The sequence below is a fragment of the Stigmatopora argus genome, chromosome 1 (genome assembly GCF_051989625.1).
Source record: "Stigmatopora argus isolate UIUO_Sarg chromosome 1, RoL_Sarg_1.0, whole genome shotgun sequence".
Classification (NCBI taxonomy): Eukaryota; Metazoa; Chordata; class Actinopteri; order Syngnathiformes; family Syngnathidae; genus Stigmatopora; species Stigmatopora argus.
In genome coordinates this window covers 30,925,519-30,949,083 of record NC_135387.1, presented here as the reverse complement: position 1 = coordinate 30,949,083, position 23,565 = coordinate 30,925,519, and the positions used below count along the sequence as shown (strand labels likewise).

The 23,565-nt window shown below is 38.8% G+C and overlaps 1 protein-coding gene across 2 annotated transcripts; it reads right to left on the bottom strand.

Moving 5' to 3' along the window:
• Positions 1 to 197: 197 nt before the first annotated feature.
• On the bottom strand, positions 198 to 23,388 carry abcb6a (ATP binding cassette subfamily B member 6 (LAN blood group) a). 2 transcript variants are annotated; one of them, XM_077616751.1, is made up of 19 exons: positions 23,274 to 23,388; positions 12,424 to 12,944; positions 10,624 to 10,764; positions 9,240 to 9,429; positions 9,068 to 9,160; positions 7,407 to 7,599; positions 6,357 to 6,478; positions 6,098 to 6,273; positions 5,165 to 5,290; positions 5,026 to 5,102; positions 4,895 to 4,958; positions 4,738 to 4,823; positions 4,570 to 4,627; positions 3,603 to 3,707; positions 3,344 to 3,518; positions 2,582 to 2,694; positions 2,408 to 2,502; positions 2,270 to 2,338; positions 198 to 2,206 (listed from the first exon to the last, which is right to left on the bottom strand). In XM_077616751.1, the coding sequence occupies exons 2-19, from the start codon at positions 12,934 to 12,936 to the stop codon at positions 2,047 to 2,049; spliced, it is 2,556 nt and encodes an 851-aa protein (XP_077472877.1). In that variant the 5' UTR covers positions 12,937 to 12,944; positions 23,274 to 23,388; the 3' UTR covers positions 198 to 2,046. The 2 variants fall into 2 exon arrangements, with proteins under 2 accessions (XP_077472877.1, XP_077472871.1); XM_077616745.1 differs by lacking the exon at positions 23,274 to 23,388 and adding an exon at positions 15,185 to 15,465.
• Positions 23,389 to 23,565: the final 177 nt, after the last annotated feature.

Below are 23,565 nucleotides of genomic sequence, written 5' to 3'. Positions count from 1 at the left end.
AACAGCTAGCTGCTAGCTTCTACTCAATAAGAGAATGCTAAGATATTAGCTATGGTTAGCAACAGTGACCCGTAACCTTAATGAGTACTACAAACAATAAATACGCATACATTTTTTAAAATTAATCAGTTAAAAAAAAGGGCTTATCAAAACTTTGGGGGTTTATTACCCATTATTGACAAATATGTATCATAAAATTAAGCTCAATGAAGGTTTATTTTTCCAAAAAAGTGTCCTCCTGGAATACCACGCACAAATAAAGTACTGTTGTATAGACAACTCATTCTGAGACCCAAATAAATACCAACAAAAGTTCGCCACCGCTAGTTCGAATGGCATATCATTGTCATTAGCGCTAACATGTTAAACACATAAAAACCTGTAAAGCTTCACATTCAACACAACAAATGCCATAGTCCATGTCACATGTAGGACAATATTCTACAAACCCTTCATAAAAATGCACTTGTAGATGAAAACCTTGCTAAAATTGTCAGAATTGAACCCGGAAATACAAAAACTAATGTCGTTTAATCGTAGTAGCTACACTCGGGCGAAGTGCAAAAGAAAAAAAGCGCTATTGCCTATGGCCGGAAGTAGACGATTTCTATGGAGCGCGCCATTAGGACTACAACTTGGGCGGGAATTGTAGTCCTAATTTCCATACAATACAAAACGATTGATAGTAAAGTTTGCACGATCGGCATTTAGCGTTGGTGTCGTTACGACAGTAATAAGTGATACCTTGACACACGAGTAAAATTATATAATATATATAAAAAATATATATAATACATATGTATTATAATTTAAAAAAATGCAACCTGTAAGCCCAGTCCTCGTAGATATCTTTACACGAGGGGATGCGGTGAGAAAGAACAAGCATCAGCAAACGTAAATTGAATTTAGATTATGATACAAACACACTTAAAAGTAAGTTTTAACCTTATCTTACACTTACCTTAATTCTAAGTTTGTTTAAAAATGTTTTTTTTTTACCTTTTTTGGCCTCACCTTTACTTTTAGCCAGAGTTTTTAAAAGGAACCTACCGTATTTACTTGCATATAAGCCGCACTCTTAAAACAGCCTTAAATATCGCTAAATTTAATGTATTATTTTTGTATATGCTTTATTTATTTTAAGACATTAATAAATAATTTCCTTATATTTTTTTCTCATTTTTGTGGGTTTCCTCACATCTTTTATACAAAATTGGGACGCTTTGACCCATTTTAAAGGGTTTAGTTGCTAGTTGTGGACCGTGTAACCCATTAGAGAATTTACATATAAAGTACACCTCTACTTACAAAATTTTCAAGTTACGAAAAAAGTTCTGGAACCAATTAATTTCGTAAGTAGAGGTACAACTGTATAATGTTTACTGCCAACTTTGAGGAAACGATGTCTGTCACTGTCAATGGCAAACAATGGGTTAAAACTTTGAAAAAAAAAGAAGCAGATTTCAGGGTATTTTATACCATGATTATCAATAATGAGGCATATTTAAGGTTTACAGACAGCATTTAAGAAAATTTAAGTCTTTGCGTTGCGCATTATAGTGCGGAAAATACGGTAATTTACATTGTTTGACCGTTGCCAGCTCGCAGTCAAATTTAATTGGATGTCTATCGCCGTCAATGGCAAATAACGAGTCACTAAAAAGATTTCAGGAAATTTCATACTATGATTAACAAATACTGAAGGTTTACATATAAAGTAAACCTCTACTTACGAAATTTAGGAAAAAAATCGTAAAATTCTACAATTTAAATGGAATTAGAAGGGTGTGATTATGCATAAGGGGGCGGCTTATATGCGAGTAAATACGGTAGGTGTTTTTTCAAAAGGGCGGGAAACGAATAAATTTGTATTTGGTTCATTTCTATGGAAAAAAATGACATATGACCTCAGTCTTGGAATGCCTTAAGCTTGTATCTCAAGGCGTGACTGTATTAGCATTAGCATTAGCGTCGGTGCCTTTATTCTGGCCTTGGCACTTTCCCCGTCACGTCGAAAAGTGCCATCCCGGTGAGTGATCAAAACAATCAATGGTGGTGGTCCGACGGCCCGGATGACGGTTGCAGTTTCTCCGACCGGCGGTCTTTGCTTTCCGTATCCGAGGAGGAATCGGCGTCCCGGGCGGCGATCTGTTGTTTCGCCCACGTGTCGGCGTAAAGTCCGCCTTTTAGCAGCAGCTCCTCGTGCCTGGAACGGAAAAAAACACCCGCCAGTTTGCGATCAAAGACGCTTTCCCCAACCGCCTCTTACCGTCCTCGCTCGGCGATCCGTCCATCGCTGATGACGAGAATCTGGTCGGCCCCGACGATGGTGGACAACCTGTTAGCGCCGAGCGTTAGCTGCGGTCAAACCTCGGGATGATAGCGCCCGGGGTTCGGTTCGGTTTACCTGTGAGCGACCACGACGGTGGTGCGATTGGTGCAGACTTTAGCGAGCGAGGCTTGGATGTTGCGTTCTGTTTGGGTGTCCAGCGCCGACGTGGCCTTGGGAGACAAAATGTGGGGGAAAAATGATGGAAGGGTTCGGGGGGAGGGCTTTGTTGTGTTTCGATCTTCACGTCACCTCGTCCAGGAGGATCATCTGAGGGGCTTTGAGGATGGTCCTGGCGATGGCCACCCGCTGCTTTTCGCCTCCGCTCAGCTTCAGGCCTCTTTCGCCTACTTGCGTATCGTAACCTGACAAACCAAAAGGACAGCTCAGATTGGACGACGCATGTGCAGTGGTACCTCGACATACGAGTGCCCTGACATACGAGCAATTTGAGATACAAGTCAAATTTCATTTAATGACAAATTTGGTGAGATGCCCACCTGTTCAACATGAGTTATTATGCTATTGCCGTGTCACGAAAAAAACTAATACTTTAACCTCGGAGAAAATGAAAAAAAGTTGTTTATTCATGTTGGGAGTGAATGGAGTTATCAGAAAGCGGATTTGTCATCTATTAATAAAGTTTGGCTGACTGTTTTGTTGACATTCCCTTCATTTGAATGACGAGTAAATCGACATACGAGCTCAGTCCCGGAACAAATTTAGCTCGTATCTCGAGGTACCACTGTGTGTCGTATTTGTCGCTCCAAAAAATGTCGACTGAATCTAGGCTACGGCTTATATGCGCATAAATTCAACCTGACATGCTCAAAACTGCAATGTGACAAATACGAATCGCCATTACGGTCATTTCTTTCCAAAATAGAGAAAAGATAAACGGATAAAACGCTAAACAAAATACATTTTGACGTCTACAAATGTAATTCAAGATTAAAAAATTGAATAAATATCCATTTTCTTTCTGTTTGGTCAGGTTCGCCATGGCTAACGCACCTTCGGGAAAGGCGGCGATCTTGTCGTGGATGTCCGCCGCCATGGCGGCCTCCTCCACTTGGCGGTCGCTGGCCGAGACGCGACCGTAGCGGATGTTCTCCAGGATGGTGTCGTTGAACAGCACCGTGTCCTGCGGCACCACGCCGATGTGCGCCCGTAACGACCTTTGCGTCACCTGAACGCAAGTCGGAAAAGGGGGAGGAGTCTCCTCTTTCAATGGAGGCTCTATTTTGGAGGGAAAAATTGAAAAAGAACTTACCTTGGATATGTCCTGACCGTCAACGCGAATGCAACCTCCTTGGACGTCGTAGAAGCGGAAGAGGAGTCGGATGATGGTGCTCTTCCCGGAGCCGGATGCTCCTACCTACGCAAAAATACAGCCATACCACATTAATTGCTTCCAGAATTTTTTTCGATTTCATGTGGGCCGGACCATTTTAGATATAATATAAAAAAAATTATAAACATCTACACACACACACACATCTACACACACACACACAAACACATCTACACACACACACACAAACACATCTACACACACACACACAAACACATCTACACACACACACACAAACACATCTATACACACACACACACACAAACACACCTACACACAAACACACACACAAACACACCTACACACAAACACACACACAAACATTTACACACACACAGATACACACACACAGATACACACACACATCTACACACAAACACAGATACACACACATCTACACATTTACACACACACATTTACACACAAACACAGATACACACACATCTACACATTTACACACACACATTTACACACAGTTACACACACATCTACACACAAACACACACACATCCATCTACAAACACACCTACACACACACACACACATCTACACACACACACACACATCTACACACACACACATCTACACACACCCACAAACACCTACACACCCACAAACACCTACACACACACCTACACACCCACAAACATCTACACACACAAACATCTATACACACAAACATCTATACACACACACATCTACACACACACATCTACACATACATCTACACACAAACACCTACACCTACACACACACATCTACACACATTTACACACACACATTTACACACACACATATACATACACATATACACACTCACATACATATACAAACACACACATTTACACATACATATATATATGAATATAAAAAAATGTTGACTCACCAGGGCCACCGTCTGTCCAGGCAAAACTGTAAAGGAGACGTCCCTGAGAACCTCCTTTCTGAAAATTGGACACATTTAACAAATTAAAATGAACAATTTCAACTTGGCCCCAAGAAAAAAAAATTGGACACCCTAGTTGTATAAACATATGAAATAAAGTCAACGCACCCATCTGTGTAACTGAAATAAACATTCTCAAACTGGACTTTCCCCACTTTGTAGTCAAAATTCACAGCATTGACCACATCCTTCACCTGTAGGTCAAGAAAACTTTTGTTGCTATTGTTTGACGAAGCGAGACGCCAACCGTGAACTCGAAACGTACCTCCATGTCCTCCTCGAAAAGCTTGATCATGCTTTCCATATCGATGAAGGAATTTTGAATCATTCTGGAATACAAAACAAACTTGTTGAAAACAGCCACGATTCCTTGGCTCCTCCCACAAGTGCTTTTACCTGTAGTAGGTCCCGAACCAGTTGAGAGGCGTATACAACTGGATGATATACGTTCCGAACAGAACAAAATCCCCGACCTGGGTGGTGGAAAGGGAGAATTGAACCCGCGTCCGAGTCGTATTTAGCGCCCCCGCCTCACCTGGAATTTCCCTTCGGTCACAAAGTAGGCACAGAGTAGAGAACCGGCGAGAAGACCTCCTCCGATGATCAGGTTCTGGGTTTGGTTGAGGAGGGCCAAGGATGCCTGCGTCTTCCACTCGGAGGACTAAAGTGGAAAAATCTCACTTAGAAATGACGTCCAATGTCATGCTGGTGTGTCGCTAAGCTACAGGTATTAACCAGAAAAAAAGAAGAAAAAAAACGCTAGGAATAAGAATTTACTTTTACTGGGTCGGCTCAGTGTTGTCCTGCATCTCATAATCGCTTATTTTGGCTGTGTTATTATACTTTTGCATTCATGCTCTGTGTTAGTCTCTATTGCTAACATGCTAAAACACGTTTCCACATCATCCTCTTCTTCTCCTGAACGTTGGTCTGGAATTAGCGTTCATATCCCAACAAGGACGCCTGCGTCTTCCACTCTGATGACTAACGTGGAAAAATCGCACAACTCTCACTTGGAAATGACGTCGCCTGCCATCCCGGTGTGTCGCTAAGCTAGTATTTAGGAGAAAAAAAACGAATGAAAACACCAGGGAGAATTGTCTTGGATCTTTTACTGGTGTTTTCCTGCATCTCATGCATTGCTTATTTTGGCACGGTTATTGTCCTTTTATGCTCCGTGTTAGTGTCTATTGCTAACATGCGAAAAACACGTTTCCCCCATCATCCTCTTCTTCTCCTGAACGTGGGTGTGGAATTAGCGTCCATGTCCCAACAGCACCCCCGTTCTCTGTGGTGGCCGGGTGGTGTAATTGCGGTTTAAAATGATTGGATTTTTATCATTTTTTTAAATGTTATTGCTGACGAAAATTATTTCACGATAATTATCGCTAGCGTTTTATCGCCCGATATTTAAATTTTCCGATATGAAGACAGGATAGACAGTCGATACAAACAGAGAGACGGCAACCTGGTATTTCAAGATGGCGTCCTCGAAGCGGCCGACTTCGTAGTTCTCGGCGTTGTAGTACTTGACCGTCTCGAAGTTGAGCAAGGAGTCCACGGCTTTGGTCTTGGCCAGATTGTCCTGCTGGTTCATGTCACGTCGGTACTTGGTCCTCCATTCGGTGATGACGATGGTCAGGGCTGGAGGAAGAGCGAGTCGGCGAGCGTGACCCATGACCCCGAAAAAAAAAAAGACGGCATTCGGACGAAGGGGCGGGACTTACTGAGGTAGAGGGTCATGCACACAAAGACGATGAGGCCGAACCAGGCGTTGAAGTAGGTGATGAAGTAAATGATGGAGATGACGATGTCAGCGATGGTCGGCACGATGCTGAACACGATGTAACTGTGGACGAAGACATTTTTGGATGCCCATACATATTTTAATTGGCCTTTAGAAAAGGATATTTCATTACAATATTATAGAGTTTAGAGATATCAAACCTTGAGGATAGAAAACAAAGCTCACCGGATTTATTCGAGTGTAACGCGCAAAATTTTGTACCAAAATAACTGAAGCCAAGTTCGGGTGGGGGTTATTCACAAATACTGGTGAAACACTGCCCTCTGTTGGTGGAAAAGTCCCCCTGGAACCATTTGTTATGTATAATGGGAGAAGTAAAACATATCTTTGTCCACCAGAGGGCGATAATCTACCTTCTTTTACAAAAGTAAGCCCTCTCCAAATAGCCTTTGGCAAGTTTAGAGGGTAACAGTATGGGAAAAATGAATAAATGAATAAATAAGAAAATAAATACATAAATACCTAAATAAGAAACTAAATACATAAATACCTAAATAAGAAACTAAATACATAAATACCTAAATAAGAAAATAAATACCTAAATAAGAAAATAAATACATAAATACCTAAATAAGAAAATAAATACATAAATAACTAAATAACAAAATAAATACATAAATAACTAAATAAAAAATAAATACAAATAACTAAATAAAATAAATAAATACATAAATAACTAAATAAAAAAATACATACATAAATAACTAAACAAAAAATAAATACATAAATAACTAAACAAAAAATAAATACATAAATAACTAAATAAAAAATAAATATAACTAAATTAAAAATAAATACATAACTAAATAAAAAAACATAACTAAATTAAAAAAAATACATAAATAAAAAAAAAAAAAACATAAAGTAGTATATGTGAGAAAATACGCCAGTTAAGTATTGTTGCTAACTGGGGTGATGCTTTGTCAAGCAAAATGTATCTTGTCCAGGGGTGCCGAGGGCGGCGGCTCACCTGAGTAAACTGTTGATGGAGGAGGTGCCGCGGTCGATGCTCCTCAGCACGTCGCCCGTTTTGCGGCCCAGGTGCCAGCGCAGCGACAGCGAGTGCAGGTGGGCGAAGAGGCGCACCTGCACCACCCGGTTGGTGAACTGCTGCACTCGGATCCACAGGAAGGAGCGCAGGTTGCTGATGAAGCCAGAGGCGCCTGTCAGACGACACGCAGGGTCAAAGTGCGCCCACGGGAATGTTAGACTTGCGCTTTGTTTTCAATAGCTCATGAAATGAGAGCAATTTAATTCCATAAGAAATTTCCCAAATACGGGATGAAACAAAAATCTAATACAAATCTAATCAAAATTTAATCCAAATCAATATAAACTAATCTTAACTAATTGAAACTAATCGACTCTAAACCAGTCTAAACTAAACCAATCTAAACCAAACTAATCCAAACTAAACCAATCTAAACCAACCGAAACCAATCTAATCTAAACTAATCTAAACCAATCTAAACTAAACCAATCCAAACGAATCGTAACTAATCTAAACCTAATCTAATATACTTTACTGCCAGCATTTGAGAAAATAACTAATCTTAACTAATTGAAACTAATCTACTCTAAACTAATCTAATCTAAACCAATCTAATCTAAACCAATCTAATCTAAACCAATCTAATCTAAACCAATCTAATATAATCCAATCCAAACTAATCCAAACTAATCTAAACTAATCTAAACCTAATCTAAACCTAATCTAAACCTAATCTAAACCTAATCTAAACCTAATCTAATATATTTAAGGTTTATGCCAGCATTTGAGAAAATAACTAATCTTAACTAATTGAAACGAAGTTACTCTAAACTAATCTAAACTAAACCAATCTAAACTAAACCAATCTAAACTAAAGCAATCTAAACCATTCTGAACTAATCTAATCCAAACCAATCTAATCTAAACCAATCTAATCTAAACCAATCCAAACCAATCGAAAATAATCCAAACTAATCTAAACCTAATCTAATATATTTAAAGTTTACTGCCAGCATTTGAGAAAATTGAAAGCTTTGCGTTGCGCCTTATAGTGCGGAAAATACGTGTAATTAAATTGTCTGATCGTTGCCAGCTCACAATCAAATTTAAGTGAATGTCTATCCCCGTCAATGGCAACCAACGAGTCACTAAAAAGATTTCAGGAAATTTCATACTATGATTAACAAATACTGAAGGTTTACATATAAAGTACACCTCTACTTACGAAATTTCCAAGTTACGAAAATGTATCTAATCGTTTCCAGCTCCCCAGTAAAATTAAATTGGAAGTCTATCGCCGTCAATGGTAACCAATGAGTCGATACTATTAAAAAAAAAAAGCAAATTTCAGTGAATTTCATACCATAAAAAAACCATTTTGATCCACATTTAAAGTGCATCCGATTATAAAGGTGCATTATTGAGAAAATTTCTTTGTCTATTAGCCGGCCATCAATTCAGGATGTCCACCGCCTGGTGCCCATAAACGGCCGTGACAGGCTCCGGCACCCTCCGCGGCCCTCGTGAGGATAAGCGCACCAAAACGAACAAATTGTGCGATACAAAGAAATGACCCTTGCCATGTAATACCTTGAATTTCCCGCTTTTTTTGTCAAGTACACCATTTTTTTCCGTCCTACCTGCCCCGCCTCCTTGCATGAACTTCAGCAGGACGTAAATACACACGGTGGAGGTCAACGTCTTCCAGCTGCTGCCGTCCGTCAGTTCGTTAACTGTGAAGACGGGAAGATGGCGATGGGAAGCAGGAAGTAGGCGGTGAAAAAAAGGCACTGTGTGTGTGGGTATGTTTACCTATATTTTTGTAGTAAATGGGGACAAAGACGTTGACGGCCCTTTCCACTCCCAGCATCCCCAAGCAGAAGAGGACGAGAACCTGGAGGCAAGGGCTCCCCCGGGGCCACATGTAAGGGAGCAGCAGCTTGACCTTCTTGCGGAAACCTCGCCAAGTGGACTGGTTCGGATCGGCTTGATCCAAGAGGCTCTGGTGAGAACAGCGGGGAAAAATCAGTAAAAGCAGAATTTTGGGCCAGGAAAACTACATTTAAAAGCAAAACTGTTTAAAAAAAATTATTTTTACAAATTATTTTTTTCGGGGCAGAGCGATGGATGAGTGGTTTGCGCGTCGGCCTGACGGTGGGAGACCTGGGTTCAAATCCAGGTTGGTCCAATTGTGTGGAGTTTGCATGTGTGGGTTTTCTGAGTATTCTGGTTTCCTCACACATTCAAAAATAGGCACGCTAGGCTAATTTAGCACTCTAAATTGCCCTTAGCGATGAGTGATTGGTTGTTTGTATCATTGTGCCCTGCGATTGGCTGGCCACCCATTCAAGGTGTACCCCAGAGGCCTGAAGTCAGCTGGGAAAGGCTCCAGCACCCCCCGCGAGCCTAGTGAAGATAAAGCGGTTCAGAAGATGAGACGAGATATTCTTTTATTTGTATTTTTTTAATTAAAAAGAATAATAAAAAGTAAAAAAACACTACTTGTGTGTGGGTGCATTATTGTTATTTATTTTTAAGTTTCTAAATAAAAACAAAAGAATACTATATATATTCTCTTATATTTTTTGTCATGCAATCTGACTAAAAAAAATAAAAAGTAAAAACCACGTTACTTGTGTGGGGGCGCATTATTGTTATTTATTTTTAAGTTTCTAAATAAAAACAAAAGAATACTATATATATATATATATATTCTCTTTTGATATTTTTTGTCATGCAACCTGATGGATTAGTGGTTAGCGTGTCGGCCTCGCAGCTCTGGGGTCCTGGGTTCGAATCCAGGTCTTCTGTATGGAGTTTACATATTCGCCCTGGGCCTGCGTGGGTTTTCTCCGGGTACTCCAGTTTCCTCCCACATCCCACAACACTCAAAATTAGCTAGCTACGATTGGTTGTTTGTCTTCTCGTGCCCTGCGACGGATTGGCTGTCCACCCATTCTGTCCCAAAGTCAGCTGGGATAGGCTCCAGCACCCCCCGCGAACCTAGTGAGGATAAAGTAGTTCGGAAAATGAATGGATGGATGAAATTAAAAACTTAGTGGTCTGTAGTTTGATTTTAATGAAACCAAACAGTATCAATATTGTCTATTTTTCTCCTTTTTATCCAAAATTCAAGATAATTTTGGACACGTATTCGACGCTAACAAAAAATGTGGGGTTTTTTTTACATCCTTACCTGTGCGCTGTCCTCCACGTCTCGCTCCTCTTCATTTATAAGCAACATGTAGGGTTTCCTGGGCAAGCCCGGGGCTTTGAGACCCACAAAAAAGAGGAGCCCCATCCCCACGTAGCGCATCAGCCAGAAAGAAAACTGCACCTGAGGACAGAAAGGATAATTTCACCCAAAAACATTCCATTAATTATAAAAAAGAGAAAAGTTTCACATAGAGCATACAGTCTAAGGGTGTCAGACTCGGGTTGGTTGGTTCGCAGGCCGCATTAATGTCAACTCGATTTTATGTGGGCCGGACCATTTTAGTTCTAATATATGGATTTTTAAAAATATAAATGGATTAAAAGCCCTGAATATTCCGTTTTTTTAGATCGAAAACAATGTTTATTTTAGCTTTTTTTTTTAAATATATTTTTGAATTTTACAAAATAATTTTTGAACTAAAAACACAGAAAAAAATGGATTAAAAAATGACAATTATGGATTAAAAGTCCTGAATATTCCATTTTTTTTATAGATCTAAAACAATGTTTGAGCTTTTTTAAAAAATATATTTTTAGATTTGACAAAATAATTTTTGAACTAAAAACACAGAAAAATGGATTAAAAATGACAATGATTGATTTAAAAGGGGGAAAAATCAGGAAATATAATATACATCTATAATCTTCATTTTAATTTGATTCTAAAACAGAAAGTCGGCACTCTTTATTTACTTTGTTGGGCCGCAAAAAATGATGCGGCGGGCCAGATTTGGCCCCCGGGCCGCCACTTTGACACCGGTGGCATACACAGTCATACCTCGACAAACGAGCAATTTGAGATATGAGTAAAATTTCGGGCAAATATTTATCTTGAGACACGAGACAAATTTTGATATACGAGCATACAGCGGACGAAAAGTACAAATATATTATTTTATTAATTCACATATATGTATTGATTAATTGGACCGTTTTTAGTGACTTTACAAAAGCTACTGAAGTGTGTCAGCGTGACGCATGTTTTTTGAAATGTTCAAGTGGGCGGGGCAAGACGTGGCCTCTTGTTGACAGCAGTGACTCAGCAAAAACAACAACAACAAAAACGTGTATTAGGACACACACAACAAGTGTGTGTGTGTGTGTGTGTGTGTGTGTGTATTAGGGCTGCCAGAATTAATGGACTCATTTTGCTTTTTGAGTCATAATTATTTGATGTATTTTACAAAATAGACAATTTGATTTAAAAAAAAATCAAAACAAGTAGTAATAATATTTTGGTATATTTGATTTTTTTTAATTTTTATATTCTTCATAACCCAAAAATGAATTTAGGAGTGAATTCAAATTCTGTCAAAACTGTCAGAAATTTGTTGTAAATGCTAATTCTGCCACAAATAAATGTTTTGGTGTGATTAGATTTTTTTTGTTAGGAAGTATTTTCCAATTCTACCAAAACTGTACCAATTGTACCAAAACAAGTATTTTACAAAATATACCATTTGAATAAAAAAATCAAAAAAATATTAAGTTTGTTTGCTTTTTTCAATTTTTACATAGAAATTCTCCCACTGATAAGTATTTTCAAATTCTACCGAAATTCTAACTCCACAACTAAATATCTTGGCGCAAATTCAAATTCTGCCACGTATTTTTGCTGTGAATTCCAATTTGACCAAAACTCTAATCCAAATTTTGCCACAACTAAAGACATTTTTCCAACTCAATCTCGCAAAAGAAGGCGTCGTCTTATACTCGGGCCAACAATGTACATACTTTGCCGCCATTTAAAATCCCGCCACGCCGTTCGAAGACCACTCACCTGTTGCCGACCGTCCTCCAGACCCCACCACCAGTGTGGACTATACCACGAGACCAGGGCCAGGTTCTCCGCCGCGAAGGCCGTCGCCCAGAAGAGCAGCAACGCCGCGCTGTGTCCCCGCGAGGCGTCCCTCAGCAGAGCCCTTCGCCTCTCCACCCGGAGCCAGGCCGCCGCCCAAATCCAGGCCAGCGCCGAGAATCCGGCGTAGAGGACCACGTAACCCGGGAGGGGCTCGGCCAGGGCGGCTCGCCACGCCGCCCCGCCCACGAACTGGAGCGAGAGGAGGCCGGAAATGGCCAGCTGGAGCGCGTAGAGGCGGGAACGCGGGACGTATTTGGGCTCCATTGCCGTGCCATATTTTTGGTAGAAAAGCCAGTGGAGGGTTCCCAGGAAGAAGGAGATGGTCAGCAGGACAGAGGGGACCAGAGTGAAGTAGAAGCAGGGGGAGATTCCTTCATCTAGCCATGTTTGGGAGATGGGGAATCCAGGTTCGCAGTAGCTACGTATTAGCATGCTGACTCCTGTTGGCAAAACACAGAATTTCAAGCATTTATCTTGAGATACGAGACAAATTTTGATATACGAGCAGACAGAGAACGTGATTGGCTGCTCATAAGAACATCATGGCCGCTGTTTTTCTGGTCGCAACTCCATCGTGTAATGCACAGGTGTCAAAGTGGCGGCCCAGGGGCCAAATCTGGCCCGCTGGATCATTTTGTGTGGCCCGGGAAAGTCAATCATGAGTGCCGACTCTCTGTTTTAGGATCAAATTAAAATGATAGATATAGATGTATATTATATTTCCTGATTTTCCCCCTTTTAAATCAATCATTGTCATTTTTTAATCCATTTTTTTCAGTTTTTAGTTCAAAAATAATTTTGTAAAATCTAAAAACATATGAAAAAAATACATTGTTTTAGATTTATAAAAAAAACTGAAAATTCAGGGCTAGTTCATTTAATCAATTTATTTAAAAAAATCTAAATATTATATCTAAAATGGTCCGGCCCACAGGAAATCGAGTTGACGTTAAATCCCTGAATATTCCGTTTTTCATAGATCTAAAACAATGTTTATTTGAGCTTTTTTAAATATATTTTTAATTTTACAAAATGATTTTTGAACTAAAAACACAGAAAAAAATGATTAAAAATTACAATTAGTGATTTAAAAAGGGGGGGGATCAGGAAATTGAATTTACATCTATATTCTTCATTTTAATTTGATCCTAAGACAGAAAGTCGAAACTCATCATTTACTTTCCCGGGCCACGCAAAATGATGCGGCGGGCCAGATTTGGCCCCCGGGCCGCCACTTTGACACGTGTCCTATTGTGAGGACATTTGTGTGCATCATTTTGGGAATATTTTGAAGGGAAGACAAAAGCAAACATCCCTGGATAGGTTGCCTCTGAAAGTCAGGGTGGAGGCGGGGCCAATAGAGCCAAGAAAGGTATGAACATTTCAAACAAAATTAGAATTAAGTTTAGTGTAAGGTTAGATTCAACTTAATTTTGAGTGTGTCTGCATCGTCATCCAAGTTCACTTAAATTTGTTTGTTATGTTACGAGCGTGTTGCCGTGCAAAAAGTCTCCTCCCCTCCGCATCTGTCTTATTTTAGTACTATTAAACATATTTTAGTACTTTTAAACAACTAGTTATTTGTTACTTTGTTAATAGATGGCGAATTAGAACATATAAAGATGTTTTTACCAATACAATATCCTATTTTGGGTGTTTTTTCAGAACCAATTCATTTGTTTTTTGCTCATTTCTATGGGAAACGTTCATTTGAGATATGAGTAAATCGACATACAAACATTAAGCTCGTATCTCGAGGTACCACTGAACATAAACAACATGATACACTTGTTTGTATTTCATCCTTCTGTCAGTTCTACTTGAAACGACGCAATTTGAAAAAAAAAATCTAAATAACATGCTAACAGAAATCTGCTTCATAAACATAATTGACTAATCCTTCCATCAGTCGGTTTTATTTGACATTACGAAGTGTTTTTTATTTAATTCATACTTACATGCTAACAGAAATTTGCTTAATAAATACAACTGTGTTTTAAGCGTTTTTTTTATTTAATTCATACTTACATGCTAACAGAAATTTGCTTAATAAATACAACTGCGTTTTAAGCGTTTTTTTTTTATTTAATTCATACTTGCATGCTAACAGAAATTTGCTTAATAAACACAACTGAGTTATTAAAGTACATAACATATAGCACTTGTCTATATCTCATCTTTGTCGGTTTTGCTTGACATGACTCAGCATTTTTTTACAATTCAAATTTACATGCTGACAGAAAGCTTTCGTAAACACAATTGACAGTTATTAAGATACAGCATAGAATAAATTAAAAAAAAATACAAAAATAAACACTTGTCGGTTTCACTTGCCATGACGCAGCAAATTTGTTTATTTAATGAAAATGTACCTATGTACAACTATTGTACAAATGAACAATCATTTTAATGTTTTCCACAAAAAGAGCACACATTATCAATGTAAAAAAATATTCAAGAAAATTATTAGTCTGATATATTTATGTGAAACATTAAAGTGGACTAGCATGGCGATATACAATACAATATTTCTAAGGTTAAAACTAAGATCGATTCCCTCATAATCTTTACTTTTGAAACAATTTATCTACTTTTAGCCACTACCTGACGTACATTTATATCGTTAAAAGTCTATTATTTCAATTCCAACCAACATAAGACACCGAAATAGAAAAAGTACCTTCTTGTTGTACTTGAACGACGTCGAGCCTCCAAGTGTCAGCCGCAAATGCTACTCAAAGCTAGCAGACATGCTAGCCTAGCCCCTTCCAAACAACTTGTAAAGCTAACGACATGCGCGCACGTTGCGTGCGACTCAATTTAGGATTCATGAGTTCTCTGCGAGGTTTATTAAATTGTATTTTCGGCGTGACGTCTCGACTCGAGCTTATTAAACAACACGCCGAACAACGCTCGCAAAGGACGCAAGTGTTGTTACACAAACCACGAGTGAACGTCAGAATAGAAACTTTAGCCCACAGCGCCCCCCAGAGGACAGGAATACACATTACACTGTCAGGATGCTTTCCTAGAGCAGCGTTACCATATTTTGACGCGAGTAATAATGAACAAATGTAATTAAATTTCGTTCCGTTTAACCTCACAAGGGTCGCGGGGGTGCTGGAGCAGATCCCAGATTTCTTTGTGTTCCTCGTGAATCGCTTGGCAGCCAATCGCAGGGGGCATTGAGACAAACATTAACATTTACACTCATATTTAGGGACAATTTAAGTGTTTTATTAGCATGTTTTGTGGATGCAATAGGGGGTCATTCACCCCCGCCACAGTTAAATGGATTTGACGTCTATTAACGTTACACAAATAACCCCATATTGCCCCAAAATTGATTTTAACTGACGAATAGGAGAGCAGGGAAATTTCTCATTGCATTTTGTTACTATTTATGCTATACCTAGCTAGGCTAGCAAGTGCTACGTTCATGAAAACAAAGGAATTATAAATACAATTATACAATGAATAAATACCACAAGAATATTTGGGTAAATCTGCTTAAATTATGATGAAAATAAAGTTTTTTAGCTTGCCTGAGAGACATGACAACAAGAGGTAAAGATGCTAGCACTTTATATGTCACCGGCTAGCAAGATGTTGACGCGTGTAATGTGATTAAAATAACATATACTGTACCTGTGGAAAAAGAATGAGGAAAAAGCGAAAACAAAAAAAGCACTGTCGTCCTGTTTTTGAACACCAGATGGCGGTAGATACAAACAAATATGGTCCCACTTTAAAGTCACTTGACATAACACGAGCTAGGGATGCTAACTCTATGTATGCTAGCTAGCAGTTCACCACGTGGTTCTCAATATCATGAAATTGATATAACGAACAAACAATATCTGCTTAAAAAGGTTGAAAAAAAATAAACTAAGAAAAAAGTCACCACTTGGATTTTTGACCAGTAGAGGACGCCAAATACAAATACATAAATATTGTCCCAGTGGACGCCGTGTCTTTATGGAGATAAATTCTTTTTAAATGACCATAAATACAGACTTTATATACTAAGCCAATGCCTTTTCACACAAAGAGGATTTTCAATCCTGCCCCGCGTTTTAAAATTCAGGGTTTTTATCCGTAAAAGGAAAAAAAAAACTCGAATAGCTCAGTGTCTGCGCCGTCCTTTGAATGGGGATTAATAAAAAAACGGCGAGACCAAAGCGAGCATCTACCTGCAGATGAGAGGAAAGGAAATAAAGAGGATCATCTTTTCCTGACGGGAGAGCGGAAAAGGATTTAAAAGGCACACAAACACGGCGCCGGATAAAAAAAAACGATCGTCCTGAGCCTTCGCAGAAGCCGCAAAGAGTCGAACTCGAATCTTTTATCGCCCGGCCGGATTGACGGCCTCATTTCGGGTCGCTTTGTTTGTCTTGCCAAAAAACTGTAATAATCGGGAATCATTTTTAATTAAATAAGGAGCGACGGCGCGATACTTTCATTCATTTTTCCCAAAAAAGGTCGTGGGGGGTGCTGGAGACTATCCCCGGCCAACTATCCGCAACAGGCAGACACAGCCTGAATAATCAGGATTCATTTTTTCATTAAATAAGGAGCAACAGCGCAATACTTTCATTCATTTTCCCCAAAAAGGTCGCGGGGGTGCTGGAGACTATCCCCGGCCAACTATCGGCAACAGGCAGACACAGCTTGAATTGGTTGCCAGCCAATCATAGCCCAAACGGAGAGGGAAGGTTAGTTTCTGCTAATTTTCGCTGGCTTCCGTCATACGCCTCGTTGACAGTGCCGCGTGGCTTAAGTTAAGGTTCCGAAAGCGCTTAAAAATCATTAGCTGACTCGCTAGCTTCTGCCAGACGCCTTGTTGACATGGGCGTGGTTGACGTTAAGGTTACGCAAGGGCTTTAAAAAGGGTTGGCTAACAAGCTAGCTTCTACCAGATTCCACAAGAAATCTCCACCAGTTTTTGCTAGCTTCCACAAAAAGCCTCATTGACACGAATGTGTTTAAAACTAAAAAAACATTAGCTTAAAACTCGCTAGCTTCTTCCAGATTCCGCTAGTTTCCGCTAGCTTCCACCAGACGCCTCATTGACGTGGGCGTGGCTGACGTTAAGGTTACGAATGTGCTTAAAAACCATTGTCCAACCAGCTAGCTTCCGCTAGACGCCTCGTTGACGTGGGCGTGGCTGACGTTAAGGTTACAAATGCGCTTAAAAACTTTATCCGGCTAGCTAGCTTCGTCTGTTTCTAGCTTCCGCTTCATCGACCGGGGGGGCGTGGCCGACGAAAACTATTAGCGATAAACCACACGCTAGTGACGCCAACTAGCAAACGGCAACCAGACCTTCCCGAAAAACGCGCCGACGATCAAAATATCGGACAAATTTGAGCAAACGCGCCGCACATCCGAAGCCAAACGTCCGTCTTATGTAACTCGCCACCCGAGCGGCATGAAAAAGGAAGACGGTGGCGGCGGCGGCGGCGGCGTGGCTTGCGAAAGAGCATCTCTCCGCTCGCTCCGGGCCGTTGAGTGATGGATCGTGCTTTTTTGCATTCCATAGTGGGCCATCCATCACGAGCGGGGGCGCGCGGGGGGTGAGGGTAAACGCTCTGATTGCATGCTGCTAGCGTCGGCGGCGTCTGCGGCGGTAGCGGCTTGGCTACGGAGAACCTTTACAGATGAGAATGCTCACTGGAGAATGCAGTCACATTATTTAATGTGCTGGTGTCAAAGTCCTCTTGAGAGGTTTGGAGAAAAAACAGCTTTTTGCGATATTGAGCTTGATTTATTTAATAAACGGACAGTACATATTAATGAACATATTGCTGTTATCCACAACAGCGGAATTCGTATCCACAACAGCGGAATGACAAATTACAAGTCCGTAACTTACACTTATTTAGGTCTTTTGCCGATTAAACGTAGCTTATGGAGAAGCACCATCAATTTCGTCACACGCAGTTTCTGCGTGTGATGACAAGTAGGCTTTTTTGTGTTGTGGTAATGACGACATGGCCTATGTCCGATTATTATTATTATTAATGAACAAATAGTCGTACCTCTACTTACAAATTAGTTTTTTCGTAACTTGAAAATTTCGTAAGTAGAGGTGTACTTTATATGTAAAAAAATTCAAATTCGTCTATGAACTAAACCCTTAAAAATGGGTCAAACACCCCTATTACAATAATCCCTTGATTATCGCGGTTTATGTAGACCAGACATGGCTGCGGTAAATGAAAAACAGCAAAGTAGGGCCACCCCAATTAAAAAATATATAAATAAATATTTTTTTTTGCTTCAGTTTTAGTAGAAAGCGGAGGACAGGGAAGTGGCTTCTGCTTTCGAATTTCAGCGTGTATTTTCATTTTTATGAACTTTTTATGAGCAAAAAATATATATTTTTAAAAACATATATATATATTTTTTTTTGAAAATACATTTAAAAATATATATATTTTTTTAAATATATATTTAAAAAATATATATATATTTTAAATATACATATATTTTTTCTCTCTATATATATATATTTTTTAATATATATTTTTAATATGTATATATATATATATATTTTAAAATATTTTTTTCTTTAAATATATATATTTTGACAAATATACATATATTTTTAAAATATATATTTATATATATATATATATTTAAAACATATTTTTAAAGACATCTATTTAAAAATATATACATATATATTTTTAAATATATATATATATATTAAAAAAACATATATTTTTTGAAAAATACATATATATTTTTAAAAATACATTTAAAATATATATATATATTTTAAATATACATATATTTTTTCTCTCTATATATATATTTTTTAATATATATTTTTAATATGTATATATATATATATATTTTAAAATATTTTTTTCTTTAAATATATATATTTTGACAAATATACATATATTTTTAAAATATATATTTATATATATATATATATATATATATATTTAAAACATATTTTTAAAGACATCTATTTAAAAATATATACATATATATTTTTAAATATATATATATATATTAAAAAAACATATATTTTTTGAAAAATACATATATATTTTTAAAAATACATTTAAAATATATATATATATTTTAAATATACATATATTTTTTCTCTCTCTCTACATATATATATTTTAATATATATATATATATATATTTAATGTATATATATTTTAAAATATTTTTTTTCTTTAAATATATATATTTTGACAAATATACATATATTTTTTAAATATATATATATAATTTAAAAAAAAATATATATATAGATTTTCTTTAAATATATATATTTTTTTTTACTTCAGTGCTGAGTTTTAGTAGCAAGCGCTGGACAGGGGTGTGGCTTCCGCTTTTCACATTTTTATGAACTTACAAAAAATAATTAACATAAAACATTTCTCCCAGAAAAAACCCGCCATGTAGTGAAGCCGCGATATTTAAGGGATTACTGTGACAACATGGATTTAAATTTAATCCTTTTGAAGGACTAGCGGGAGCCCCACCCTGTTTGGTGGGCACAACAGTGCGCCCTGTCCCCAGTGGCGCCCCAGGCCACGGCCCGAAGAAAAGACCGCCCCCATTTCTCCATTTGAAATCCCCAAACTCTTCTTGGAAAAAGTTTGACCGATACTCAACGGCGCACTTTGACACCCACCGATGGCGCTCGTTGTTTCCATAACAACTAAAGGTGGGGGCGCGAGAGCGCAGCAACCCGTCGGTACATGCGTGCCAGACGCCGGCGCTACTTCCAAACGCCCACCCGCTCGGCTAGTTTACCCTCCCCCGGGTGTTTGTGGAGGGGAAGACAGGTGGCGCTCATTTGCAGCTATTAAGGGTGGGAAAAAATAAACAAATAGAAAAAAAATCACAGTTTACGTACTTTTTGTCATGTTGCAAACTGTATTTTTCTCGCATAAATGCCGTAAAAAATGATGACTGGCTTATATGTGCACAAATTCGACTTGACATGCACAAAACTGCAAAGACGAAACGCCGTAATACAAGAAAATGCGGTTGATACGGACATTTATTTGAAAATATAGAAAAAATAAACAGAAAAAATGCAAAAAAAAAATTTTGGGGACGTCTTTGAATGAAATTAGAGAGAAAAAGTAAGCATATCTTGCATAGAATGTGAAAAAAAAATTGTAAGTAGAGGTGTACTTTTTATGTAAACCCTAGGTATTTGTTAATCATAGTATGAAATTTCCTGAAATCTGCTTTTTTTTAAAGTAGAGACTCGTTGGTTGCCATTGACGGCGATAGACCTCCAATTAAATTTGACTGCGAGCTGAAAATGATCAAACAATTTCATTTACCGTATTTTCCGCACTATAAGGCGCAACGCAAAGACACATTTTCTCAAATGCTGGCAGTAAACCTTAATTAAATAGGTCTCATTATTGATAATTATGGTATGAAACTCCCTGAAATCTGCTTTTTTTAAAGTATTAACTCATTGGTTGCCATTGACAGTGACAGACATCAATCCAATTTGACTGGGAAGCTGTCCAACAATGAAACAATTTAATTTACCGTATTTTTGCGCACTTAAAAAGCCGCACCTAAAAGACTTTTTTCAATAGCGGGCAGTGCGCATTATAATCCGGTGCATGCGCCTTAAAAGTAGATGTGTTATAATATGAAATTCCCTTTATCACAGCTCCATCTAGTGGATGAATAACAACCCCCAGCCACTTCTACTGCGCCTTATATATTGAATCAATTTAATGCGCATTATAGTGCGGAAAATGCAGTACACCCTGAATGGGTGTCCAGCCAATCGCAGGGCACGGTGAGACAACCAACCAACCACTCATAGATAGGGACAATTAAGAGTGCTAAATGAGCCTAGCATGCGTGTTTTCAAGACGTGGGAGGAAATGGAAATACCTGAGGAAAACACGCAAACTCCACATAGGAGGACTAACCTGGATTCGAACCCAGGACCCCATTACTGCGAGGCCGACACGCTAACCACACGTCCTAACGGAAATGTCATAACACGATTTTTTTATAACATGCGTTTGTTTTATTCTCCACTCATCCAATGGGGGCGCGCCCCCAGCACATTTCCGCCTCTGGAAAATTGCACTTTTTAACTTGAAATCTACAGTGACTGCAACCACACACACACAAAACCACACACACACACACACAAAACCACTCACACAACCACACACACACAAAACCACACACACACACACAAAACCACTCACACAACCACACACACACAACCACACACACACAACCACACACACACAACCACGCGCACACACACATACTTCGCTACATATACACACACACCACACGCACACAACCACACACATCACACACAACCTCACATATCACACACACACAAAACCACACACATATCACACACATCACACATACACCACACACACACAACCACACACACAACCACTCACACACAACCAGACAACCACACACACACACAAAACCACACACAACCACTCACACACACAAAACCACACACACACACACACACAAACACGCACACATATACACACACAAAACCACACACAACCACTCACACACACAAAACCACACACACACACACACAAACACGCACACATATACACACACACAACCACACACACAAACACTTTGCTACATATACACACACCACACGCACACAACCACACACACATCACACACATCAGACACACCCACACAGACACACAACCACACACACACACAAACACTGATACATATACACACATCACACAACCACACACATCACACAACCACACACATCACACAACCACACACATCACACAACCACACACACATCACACAACCACACACACATCACACAACCACACACACACACACACACACACACACACATCACACAACCACACACATCACACAACCACACACACATCACACAACCACACACACATCACACAACCACACACACATCACACAACCACACACACATCACACAACCACACACACACACACACACACACACACAACCAAATTGACAAGCGTGCCTGTTTGTTTACTCCTCTCCGTAACAACAAACCCCGACAGCCCCTTTGTCAGCGTTAACTCATTAGCGCCGCCAACTTGTTTCTTTGTCTCTTTTTTTCTTTCCTGCGTCTGATTGACACGTTTGCGGCGATAATTACGGGCGGATGACTTTGAAATGGCGAGGAGGACGAGGAGGAGACTCGCGTGCCGCTACAAACGCTGACGAGGCTTTTAAAGCCTGATTGACAAAGACAACTTGGATGATGGAGCTGTTTTTAGAATGGAAATGTCTCGCTCTCTCTTTTTTGTTGTCTTTATTACAAGTTTCTCAAGGAGCTACAATGGGGGAGGTGGGATCATTCGCGTGTTTACAGTGAATCACACGAAGAAGAAAAAGGAAAAAAGAAAGGCGTTCCAAATGTCAAAATTCTGATTTCATTGTGACTAAAGAGTTTATTTTAATTATTATTTTTTAACCAGTGAATCGTATAAGCTCAAAATGAGCTCATTTACTAGTTAAAGTCAAATACTTCCTCTTTTCTATCCGTAATTTTTGCAAAGGAATAAAAATAAACAAACAGCTAATTGACGATGACTTGCATTTTTTGTTTTAGCTAGCATAGGTTTATGCTACGACGTTTAGCAGCGACGCGTACCAAAAAAGCTCATTATGATGTAAAGCAAATGCAATAGTTCATTTTTTCAATGGTTCATACATGAAAAGACATTAGAAAAAACAAAGTAAATGAATTATTACTTACGTTTCGGTTTTAGCTAGCATCTCGTCGACGATGCTTGATGACGAGGCAAGTGATTCTTTGAACAGGAAGTGAACGAGCACGCTACTTGACTTTCAAAATAAAATAAAACTTTTTTCAAATATGGCGTTGACTTTCGAAATGAATCGTCATGGTTATTTAAAATGGGGACCCAAAAACGAAAAATACAGTTTTTAATTGTTTTCATGTAAATTGCAGGAAAAAATGCTTGATTTTCCCCCTTCAAAGTAATGGAACGTTTCGACCACGTGCATAGTGTTTATTTTGTTATTTT

Coding starts and splice junctions, on each gene's coding strand:
- abcb6a (XM_077616751.1), bottom strand. CDS start 12,936: ATGCTAATACGTAGCTACTGCGAACCTGGATTCCCCATCTCCCAAACA. Junction 3,708..4,569: donor CTGGACAGACGGTGGCCCTG/GTGAGTCAACAT, acceptor ATTTTTGCGTAG/GTAGGAGCATCCGGCTCCGG. Junction 2,695..3,343: donor GATCGCCGCCTTTCCCGAAG/GTGCGTTAGCCA, acceptor TTGGTTTGTCAG/GTTACGATACGCAAGTAGGC.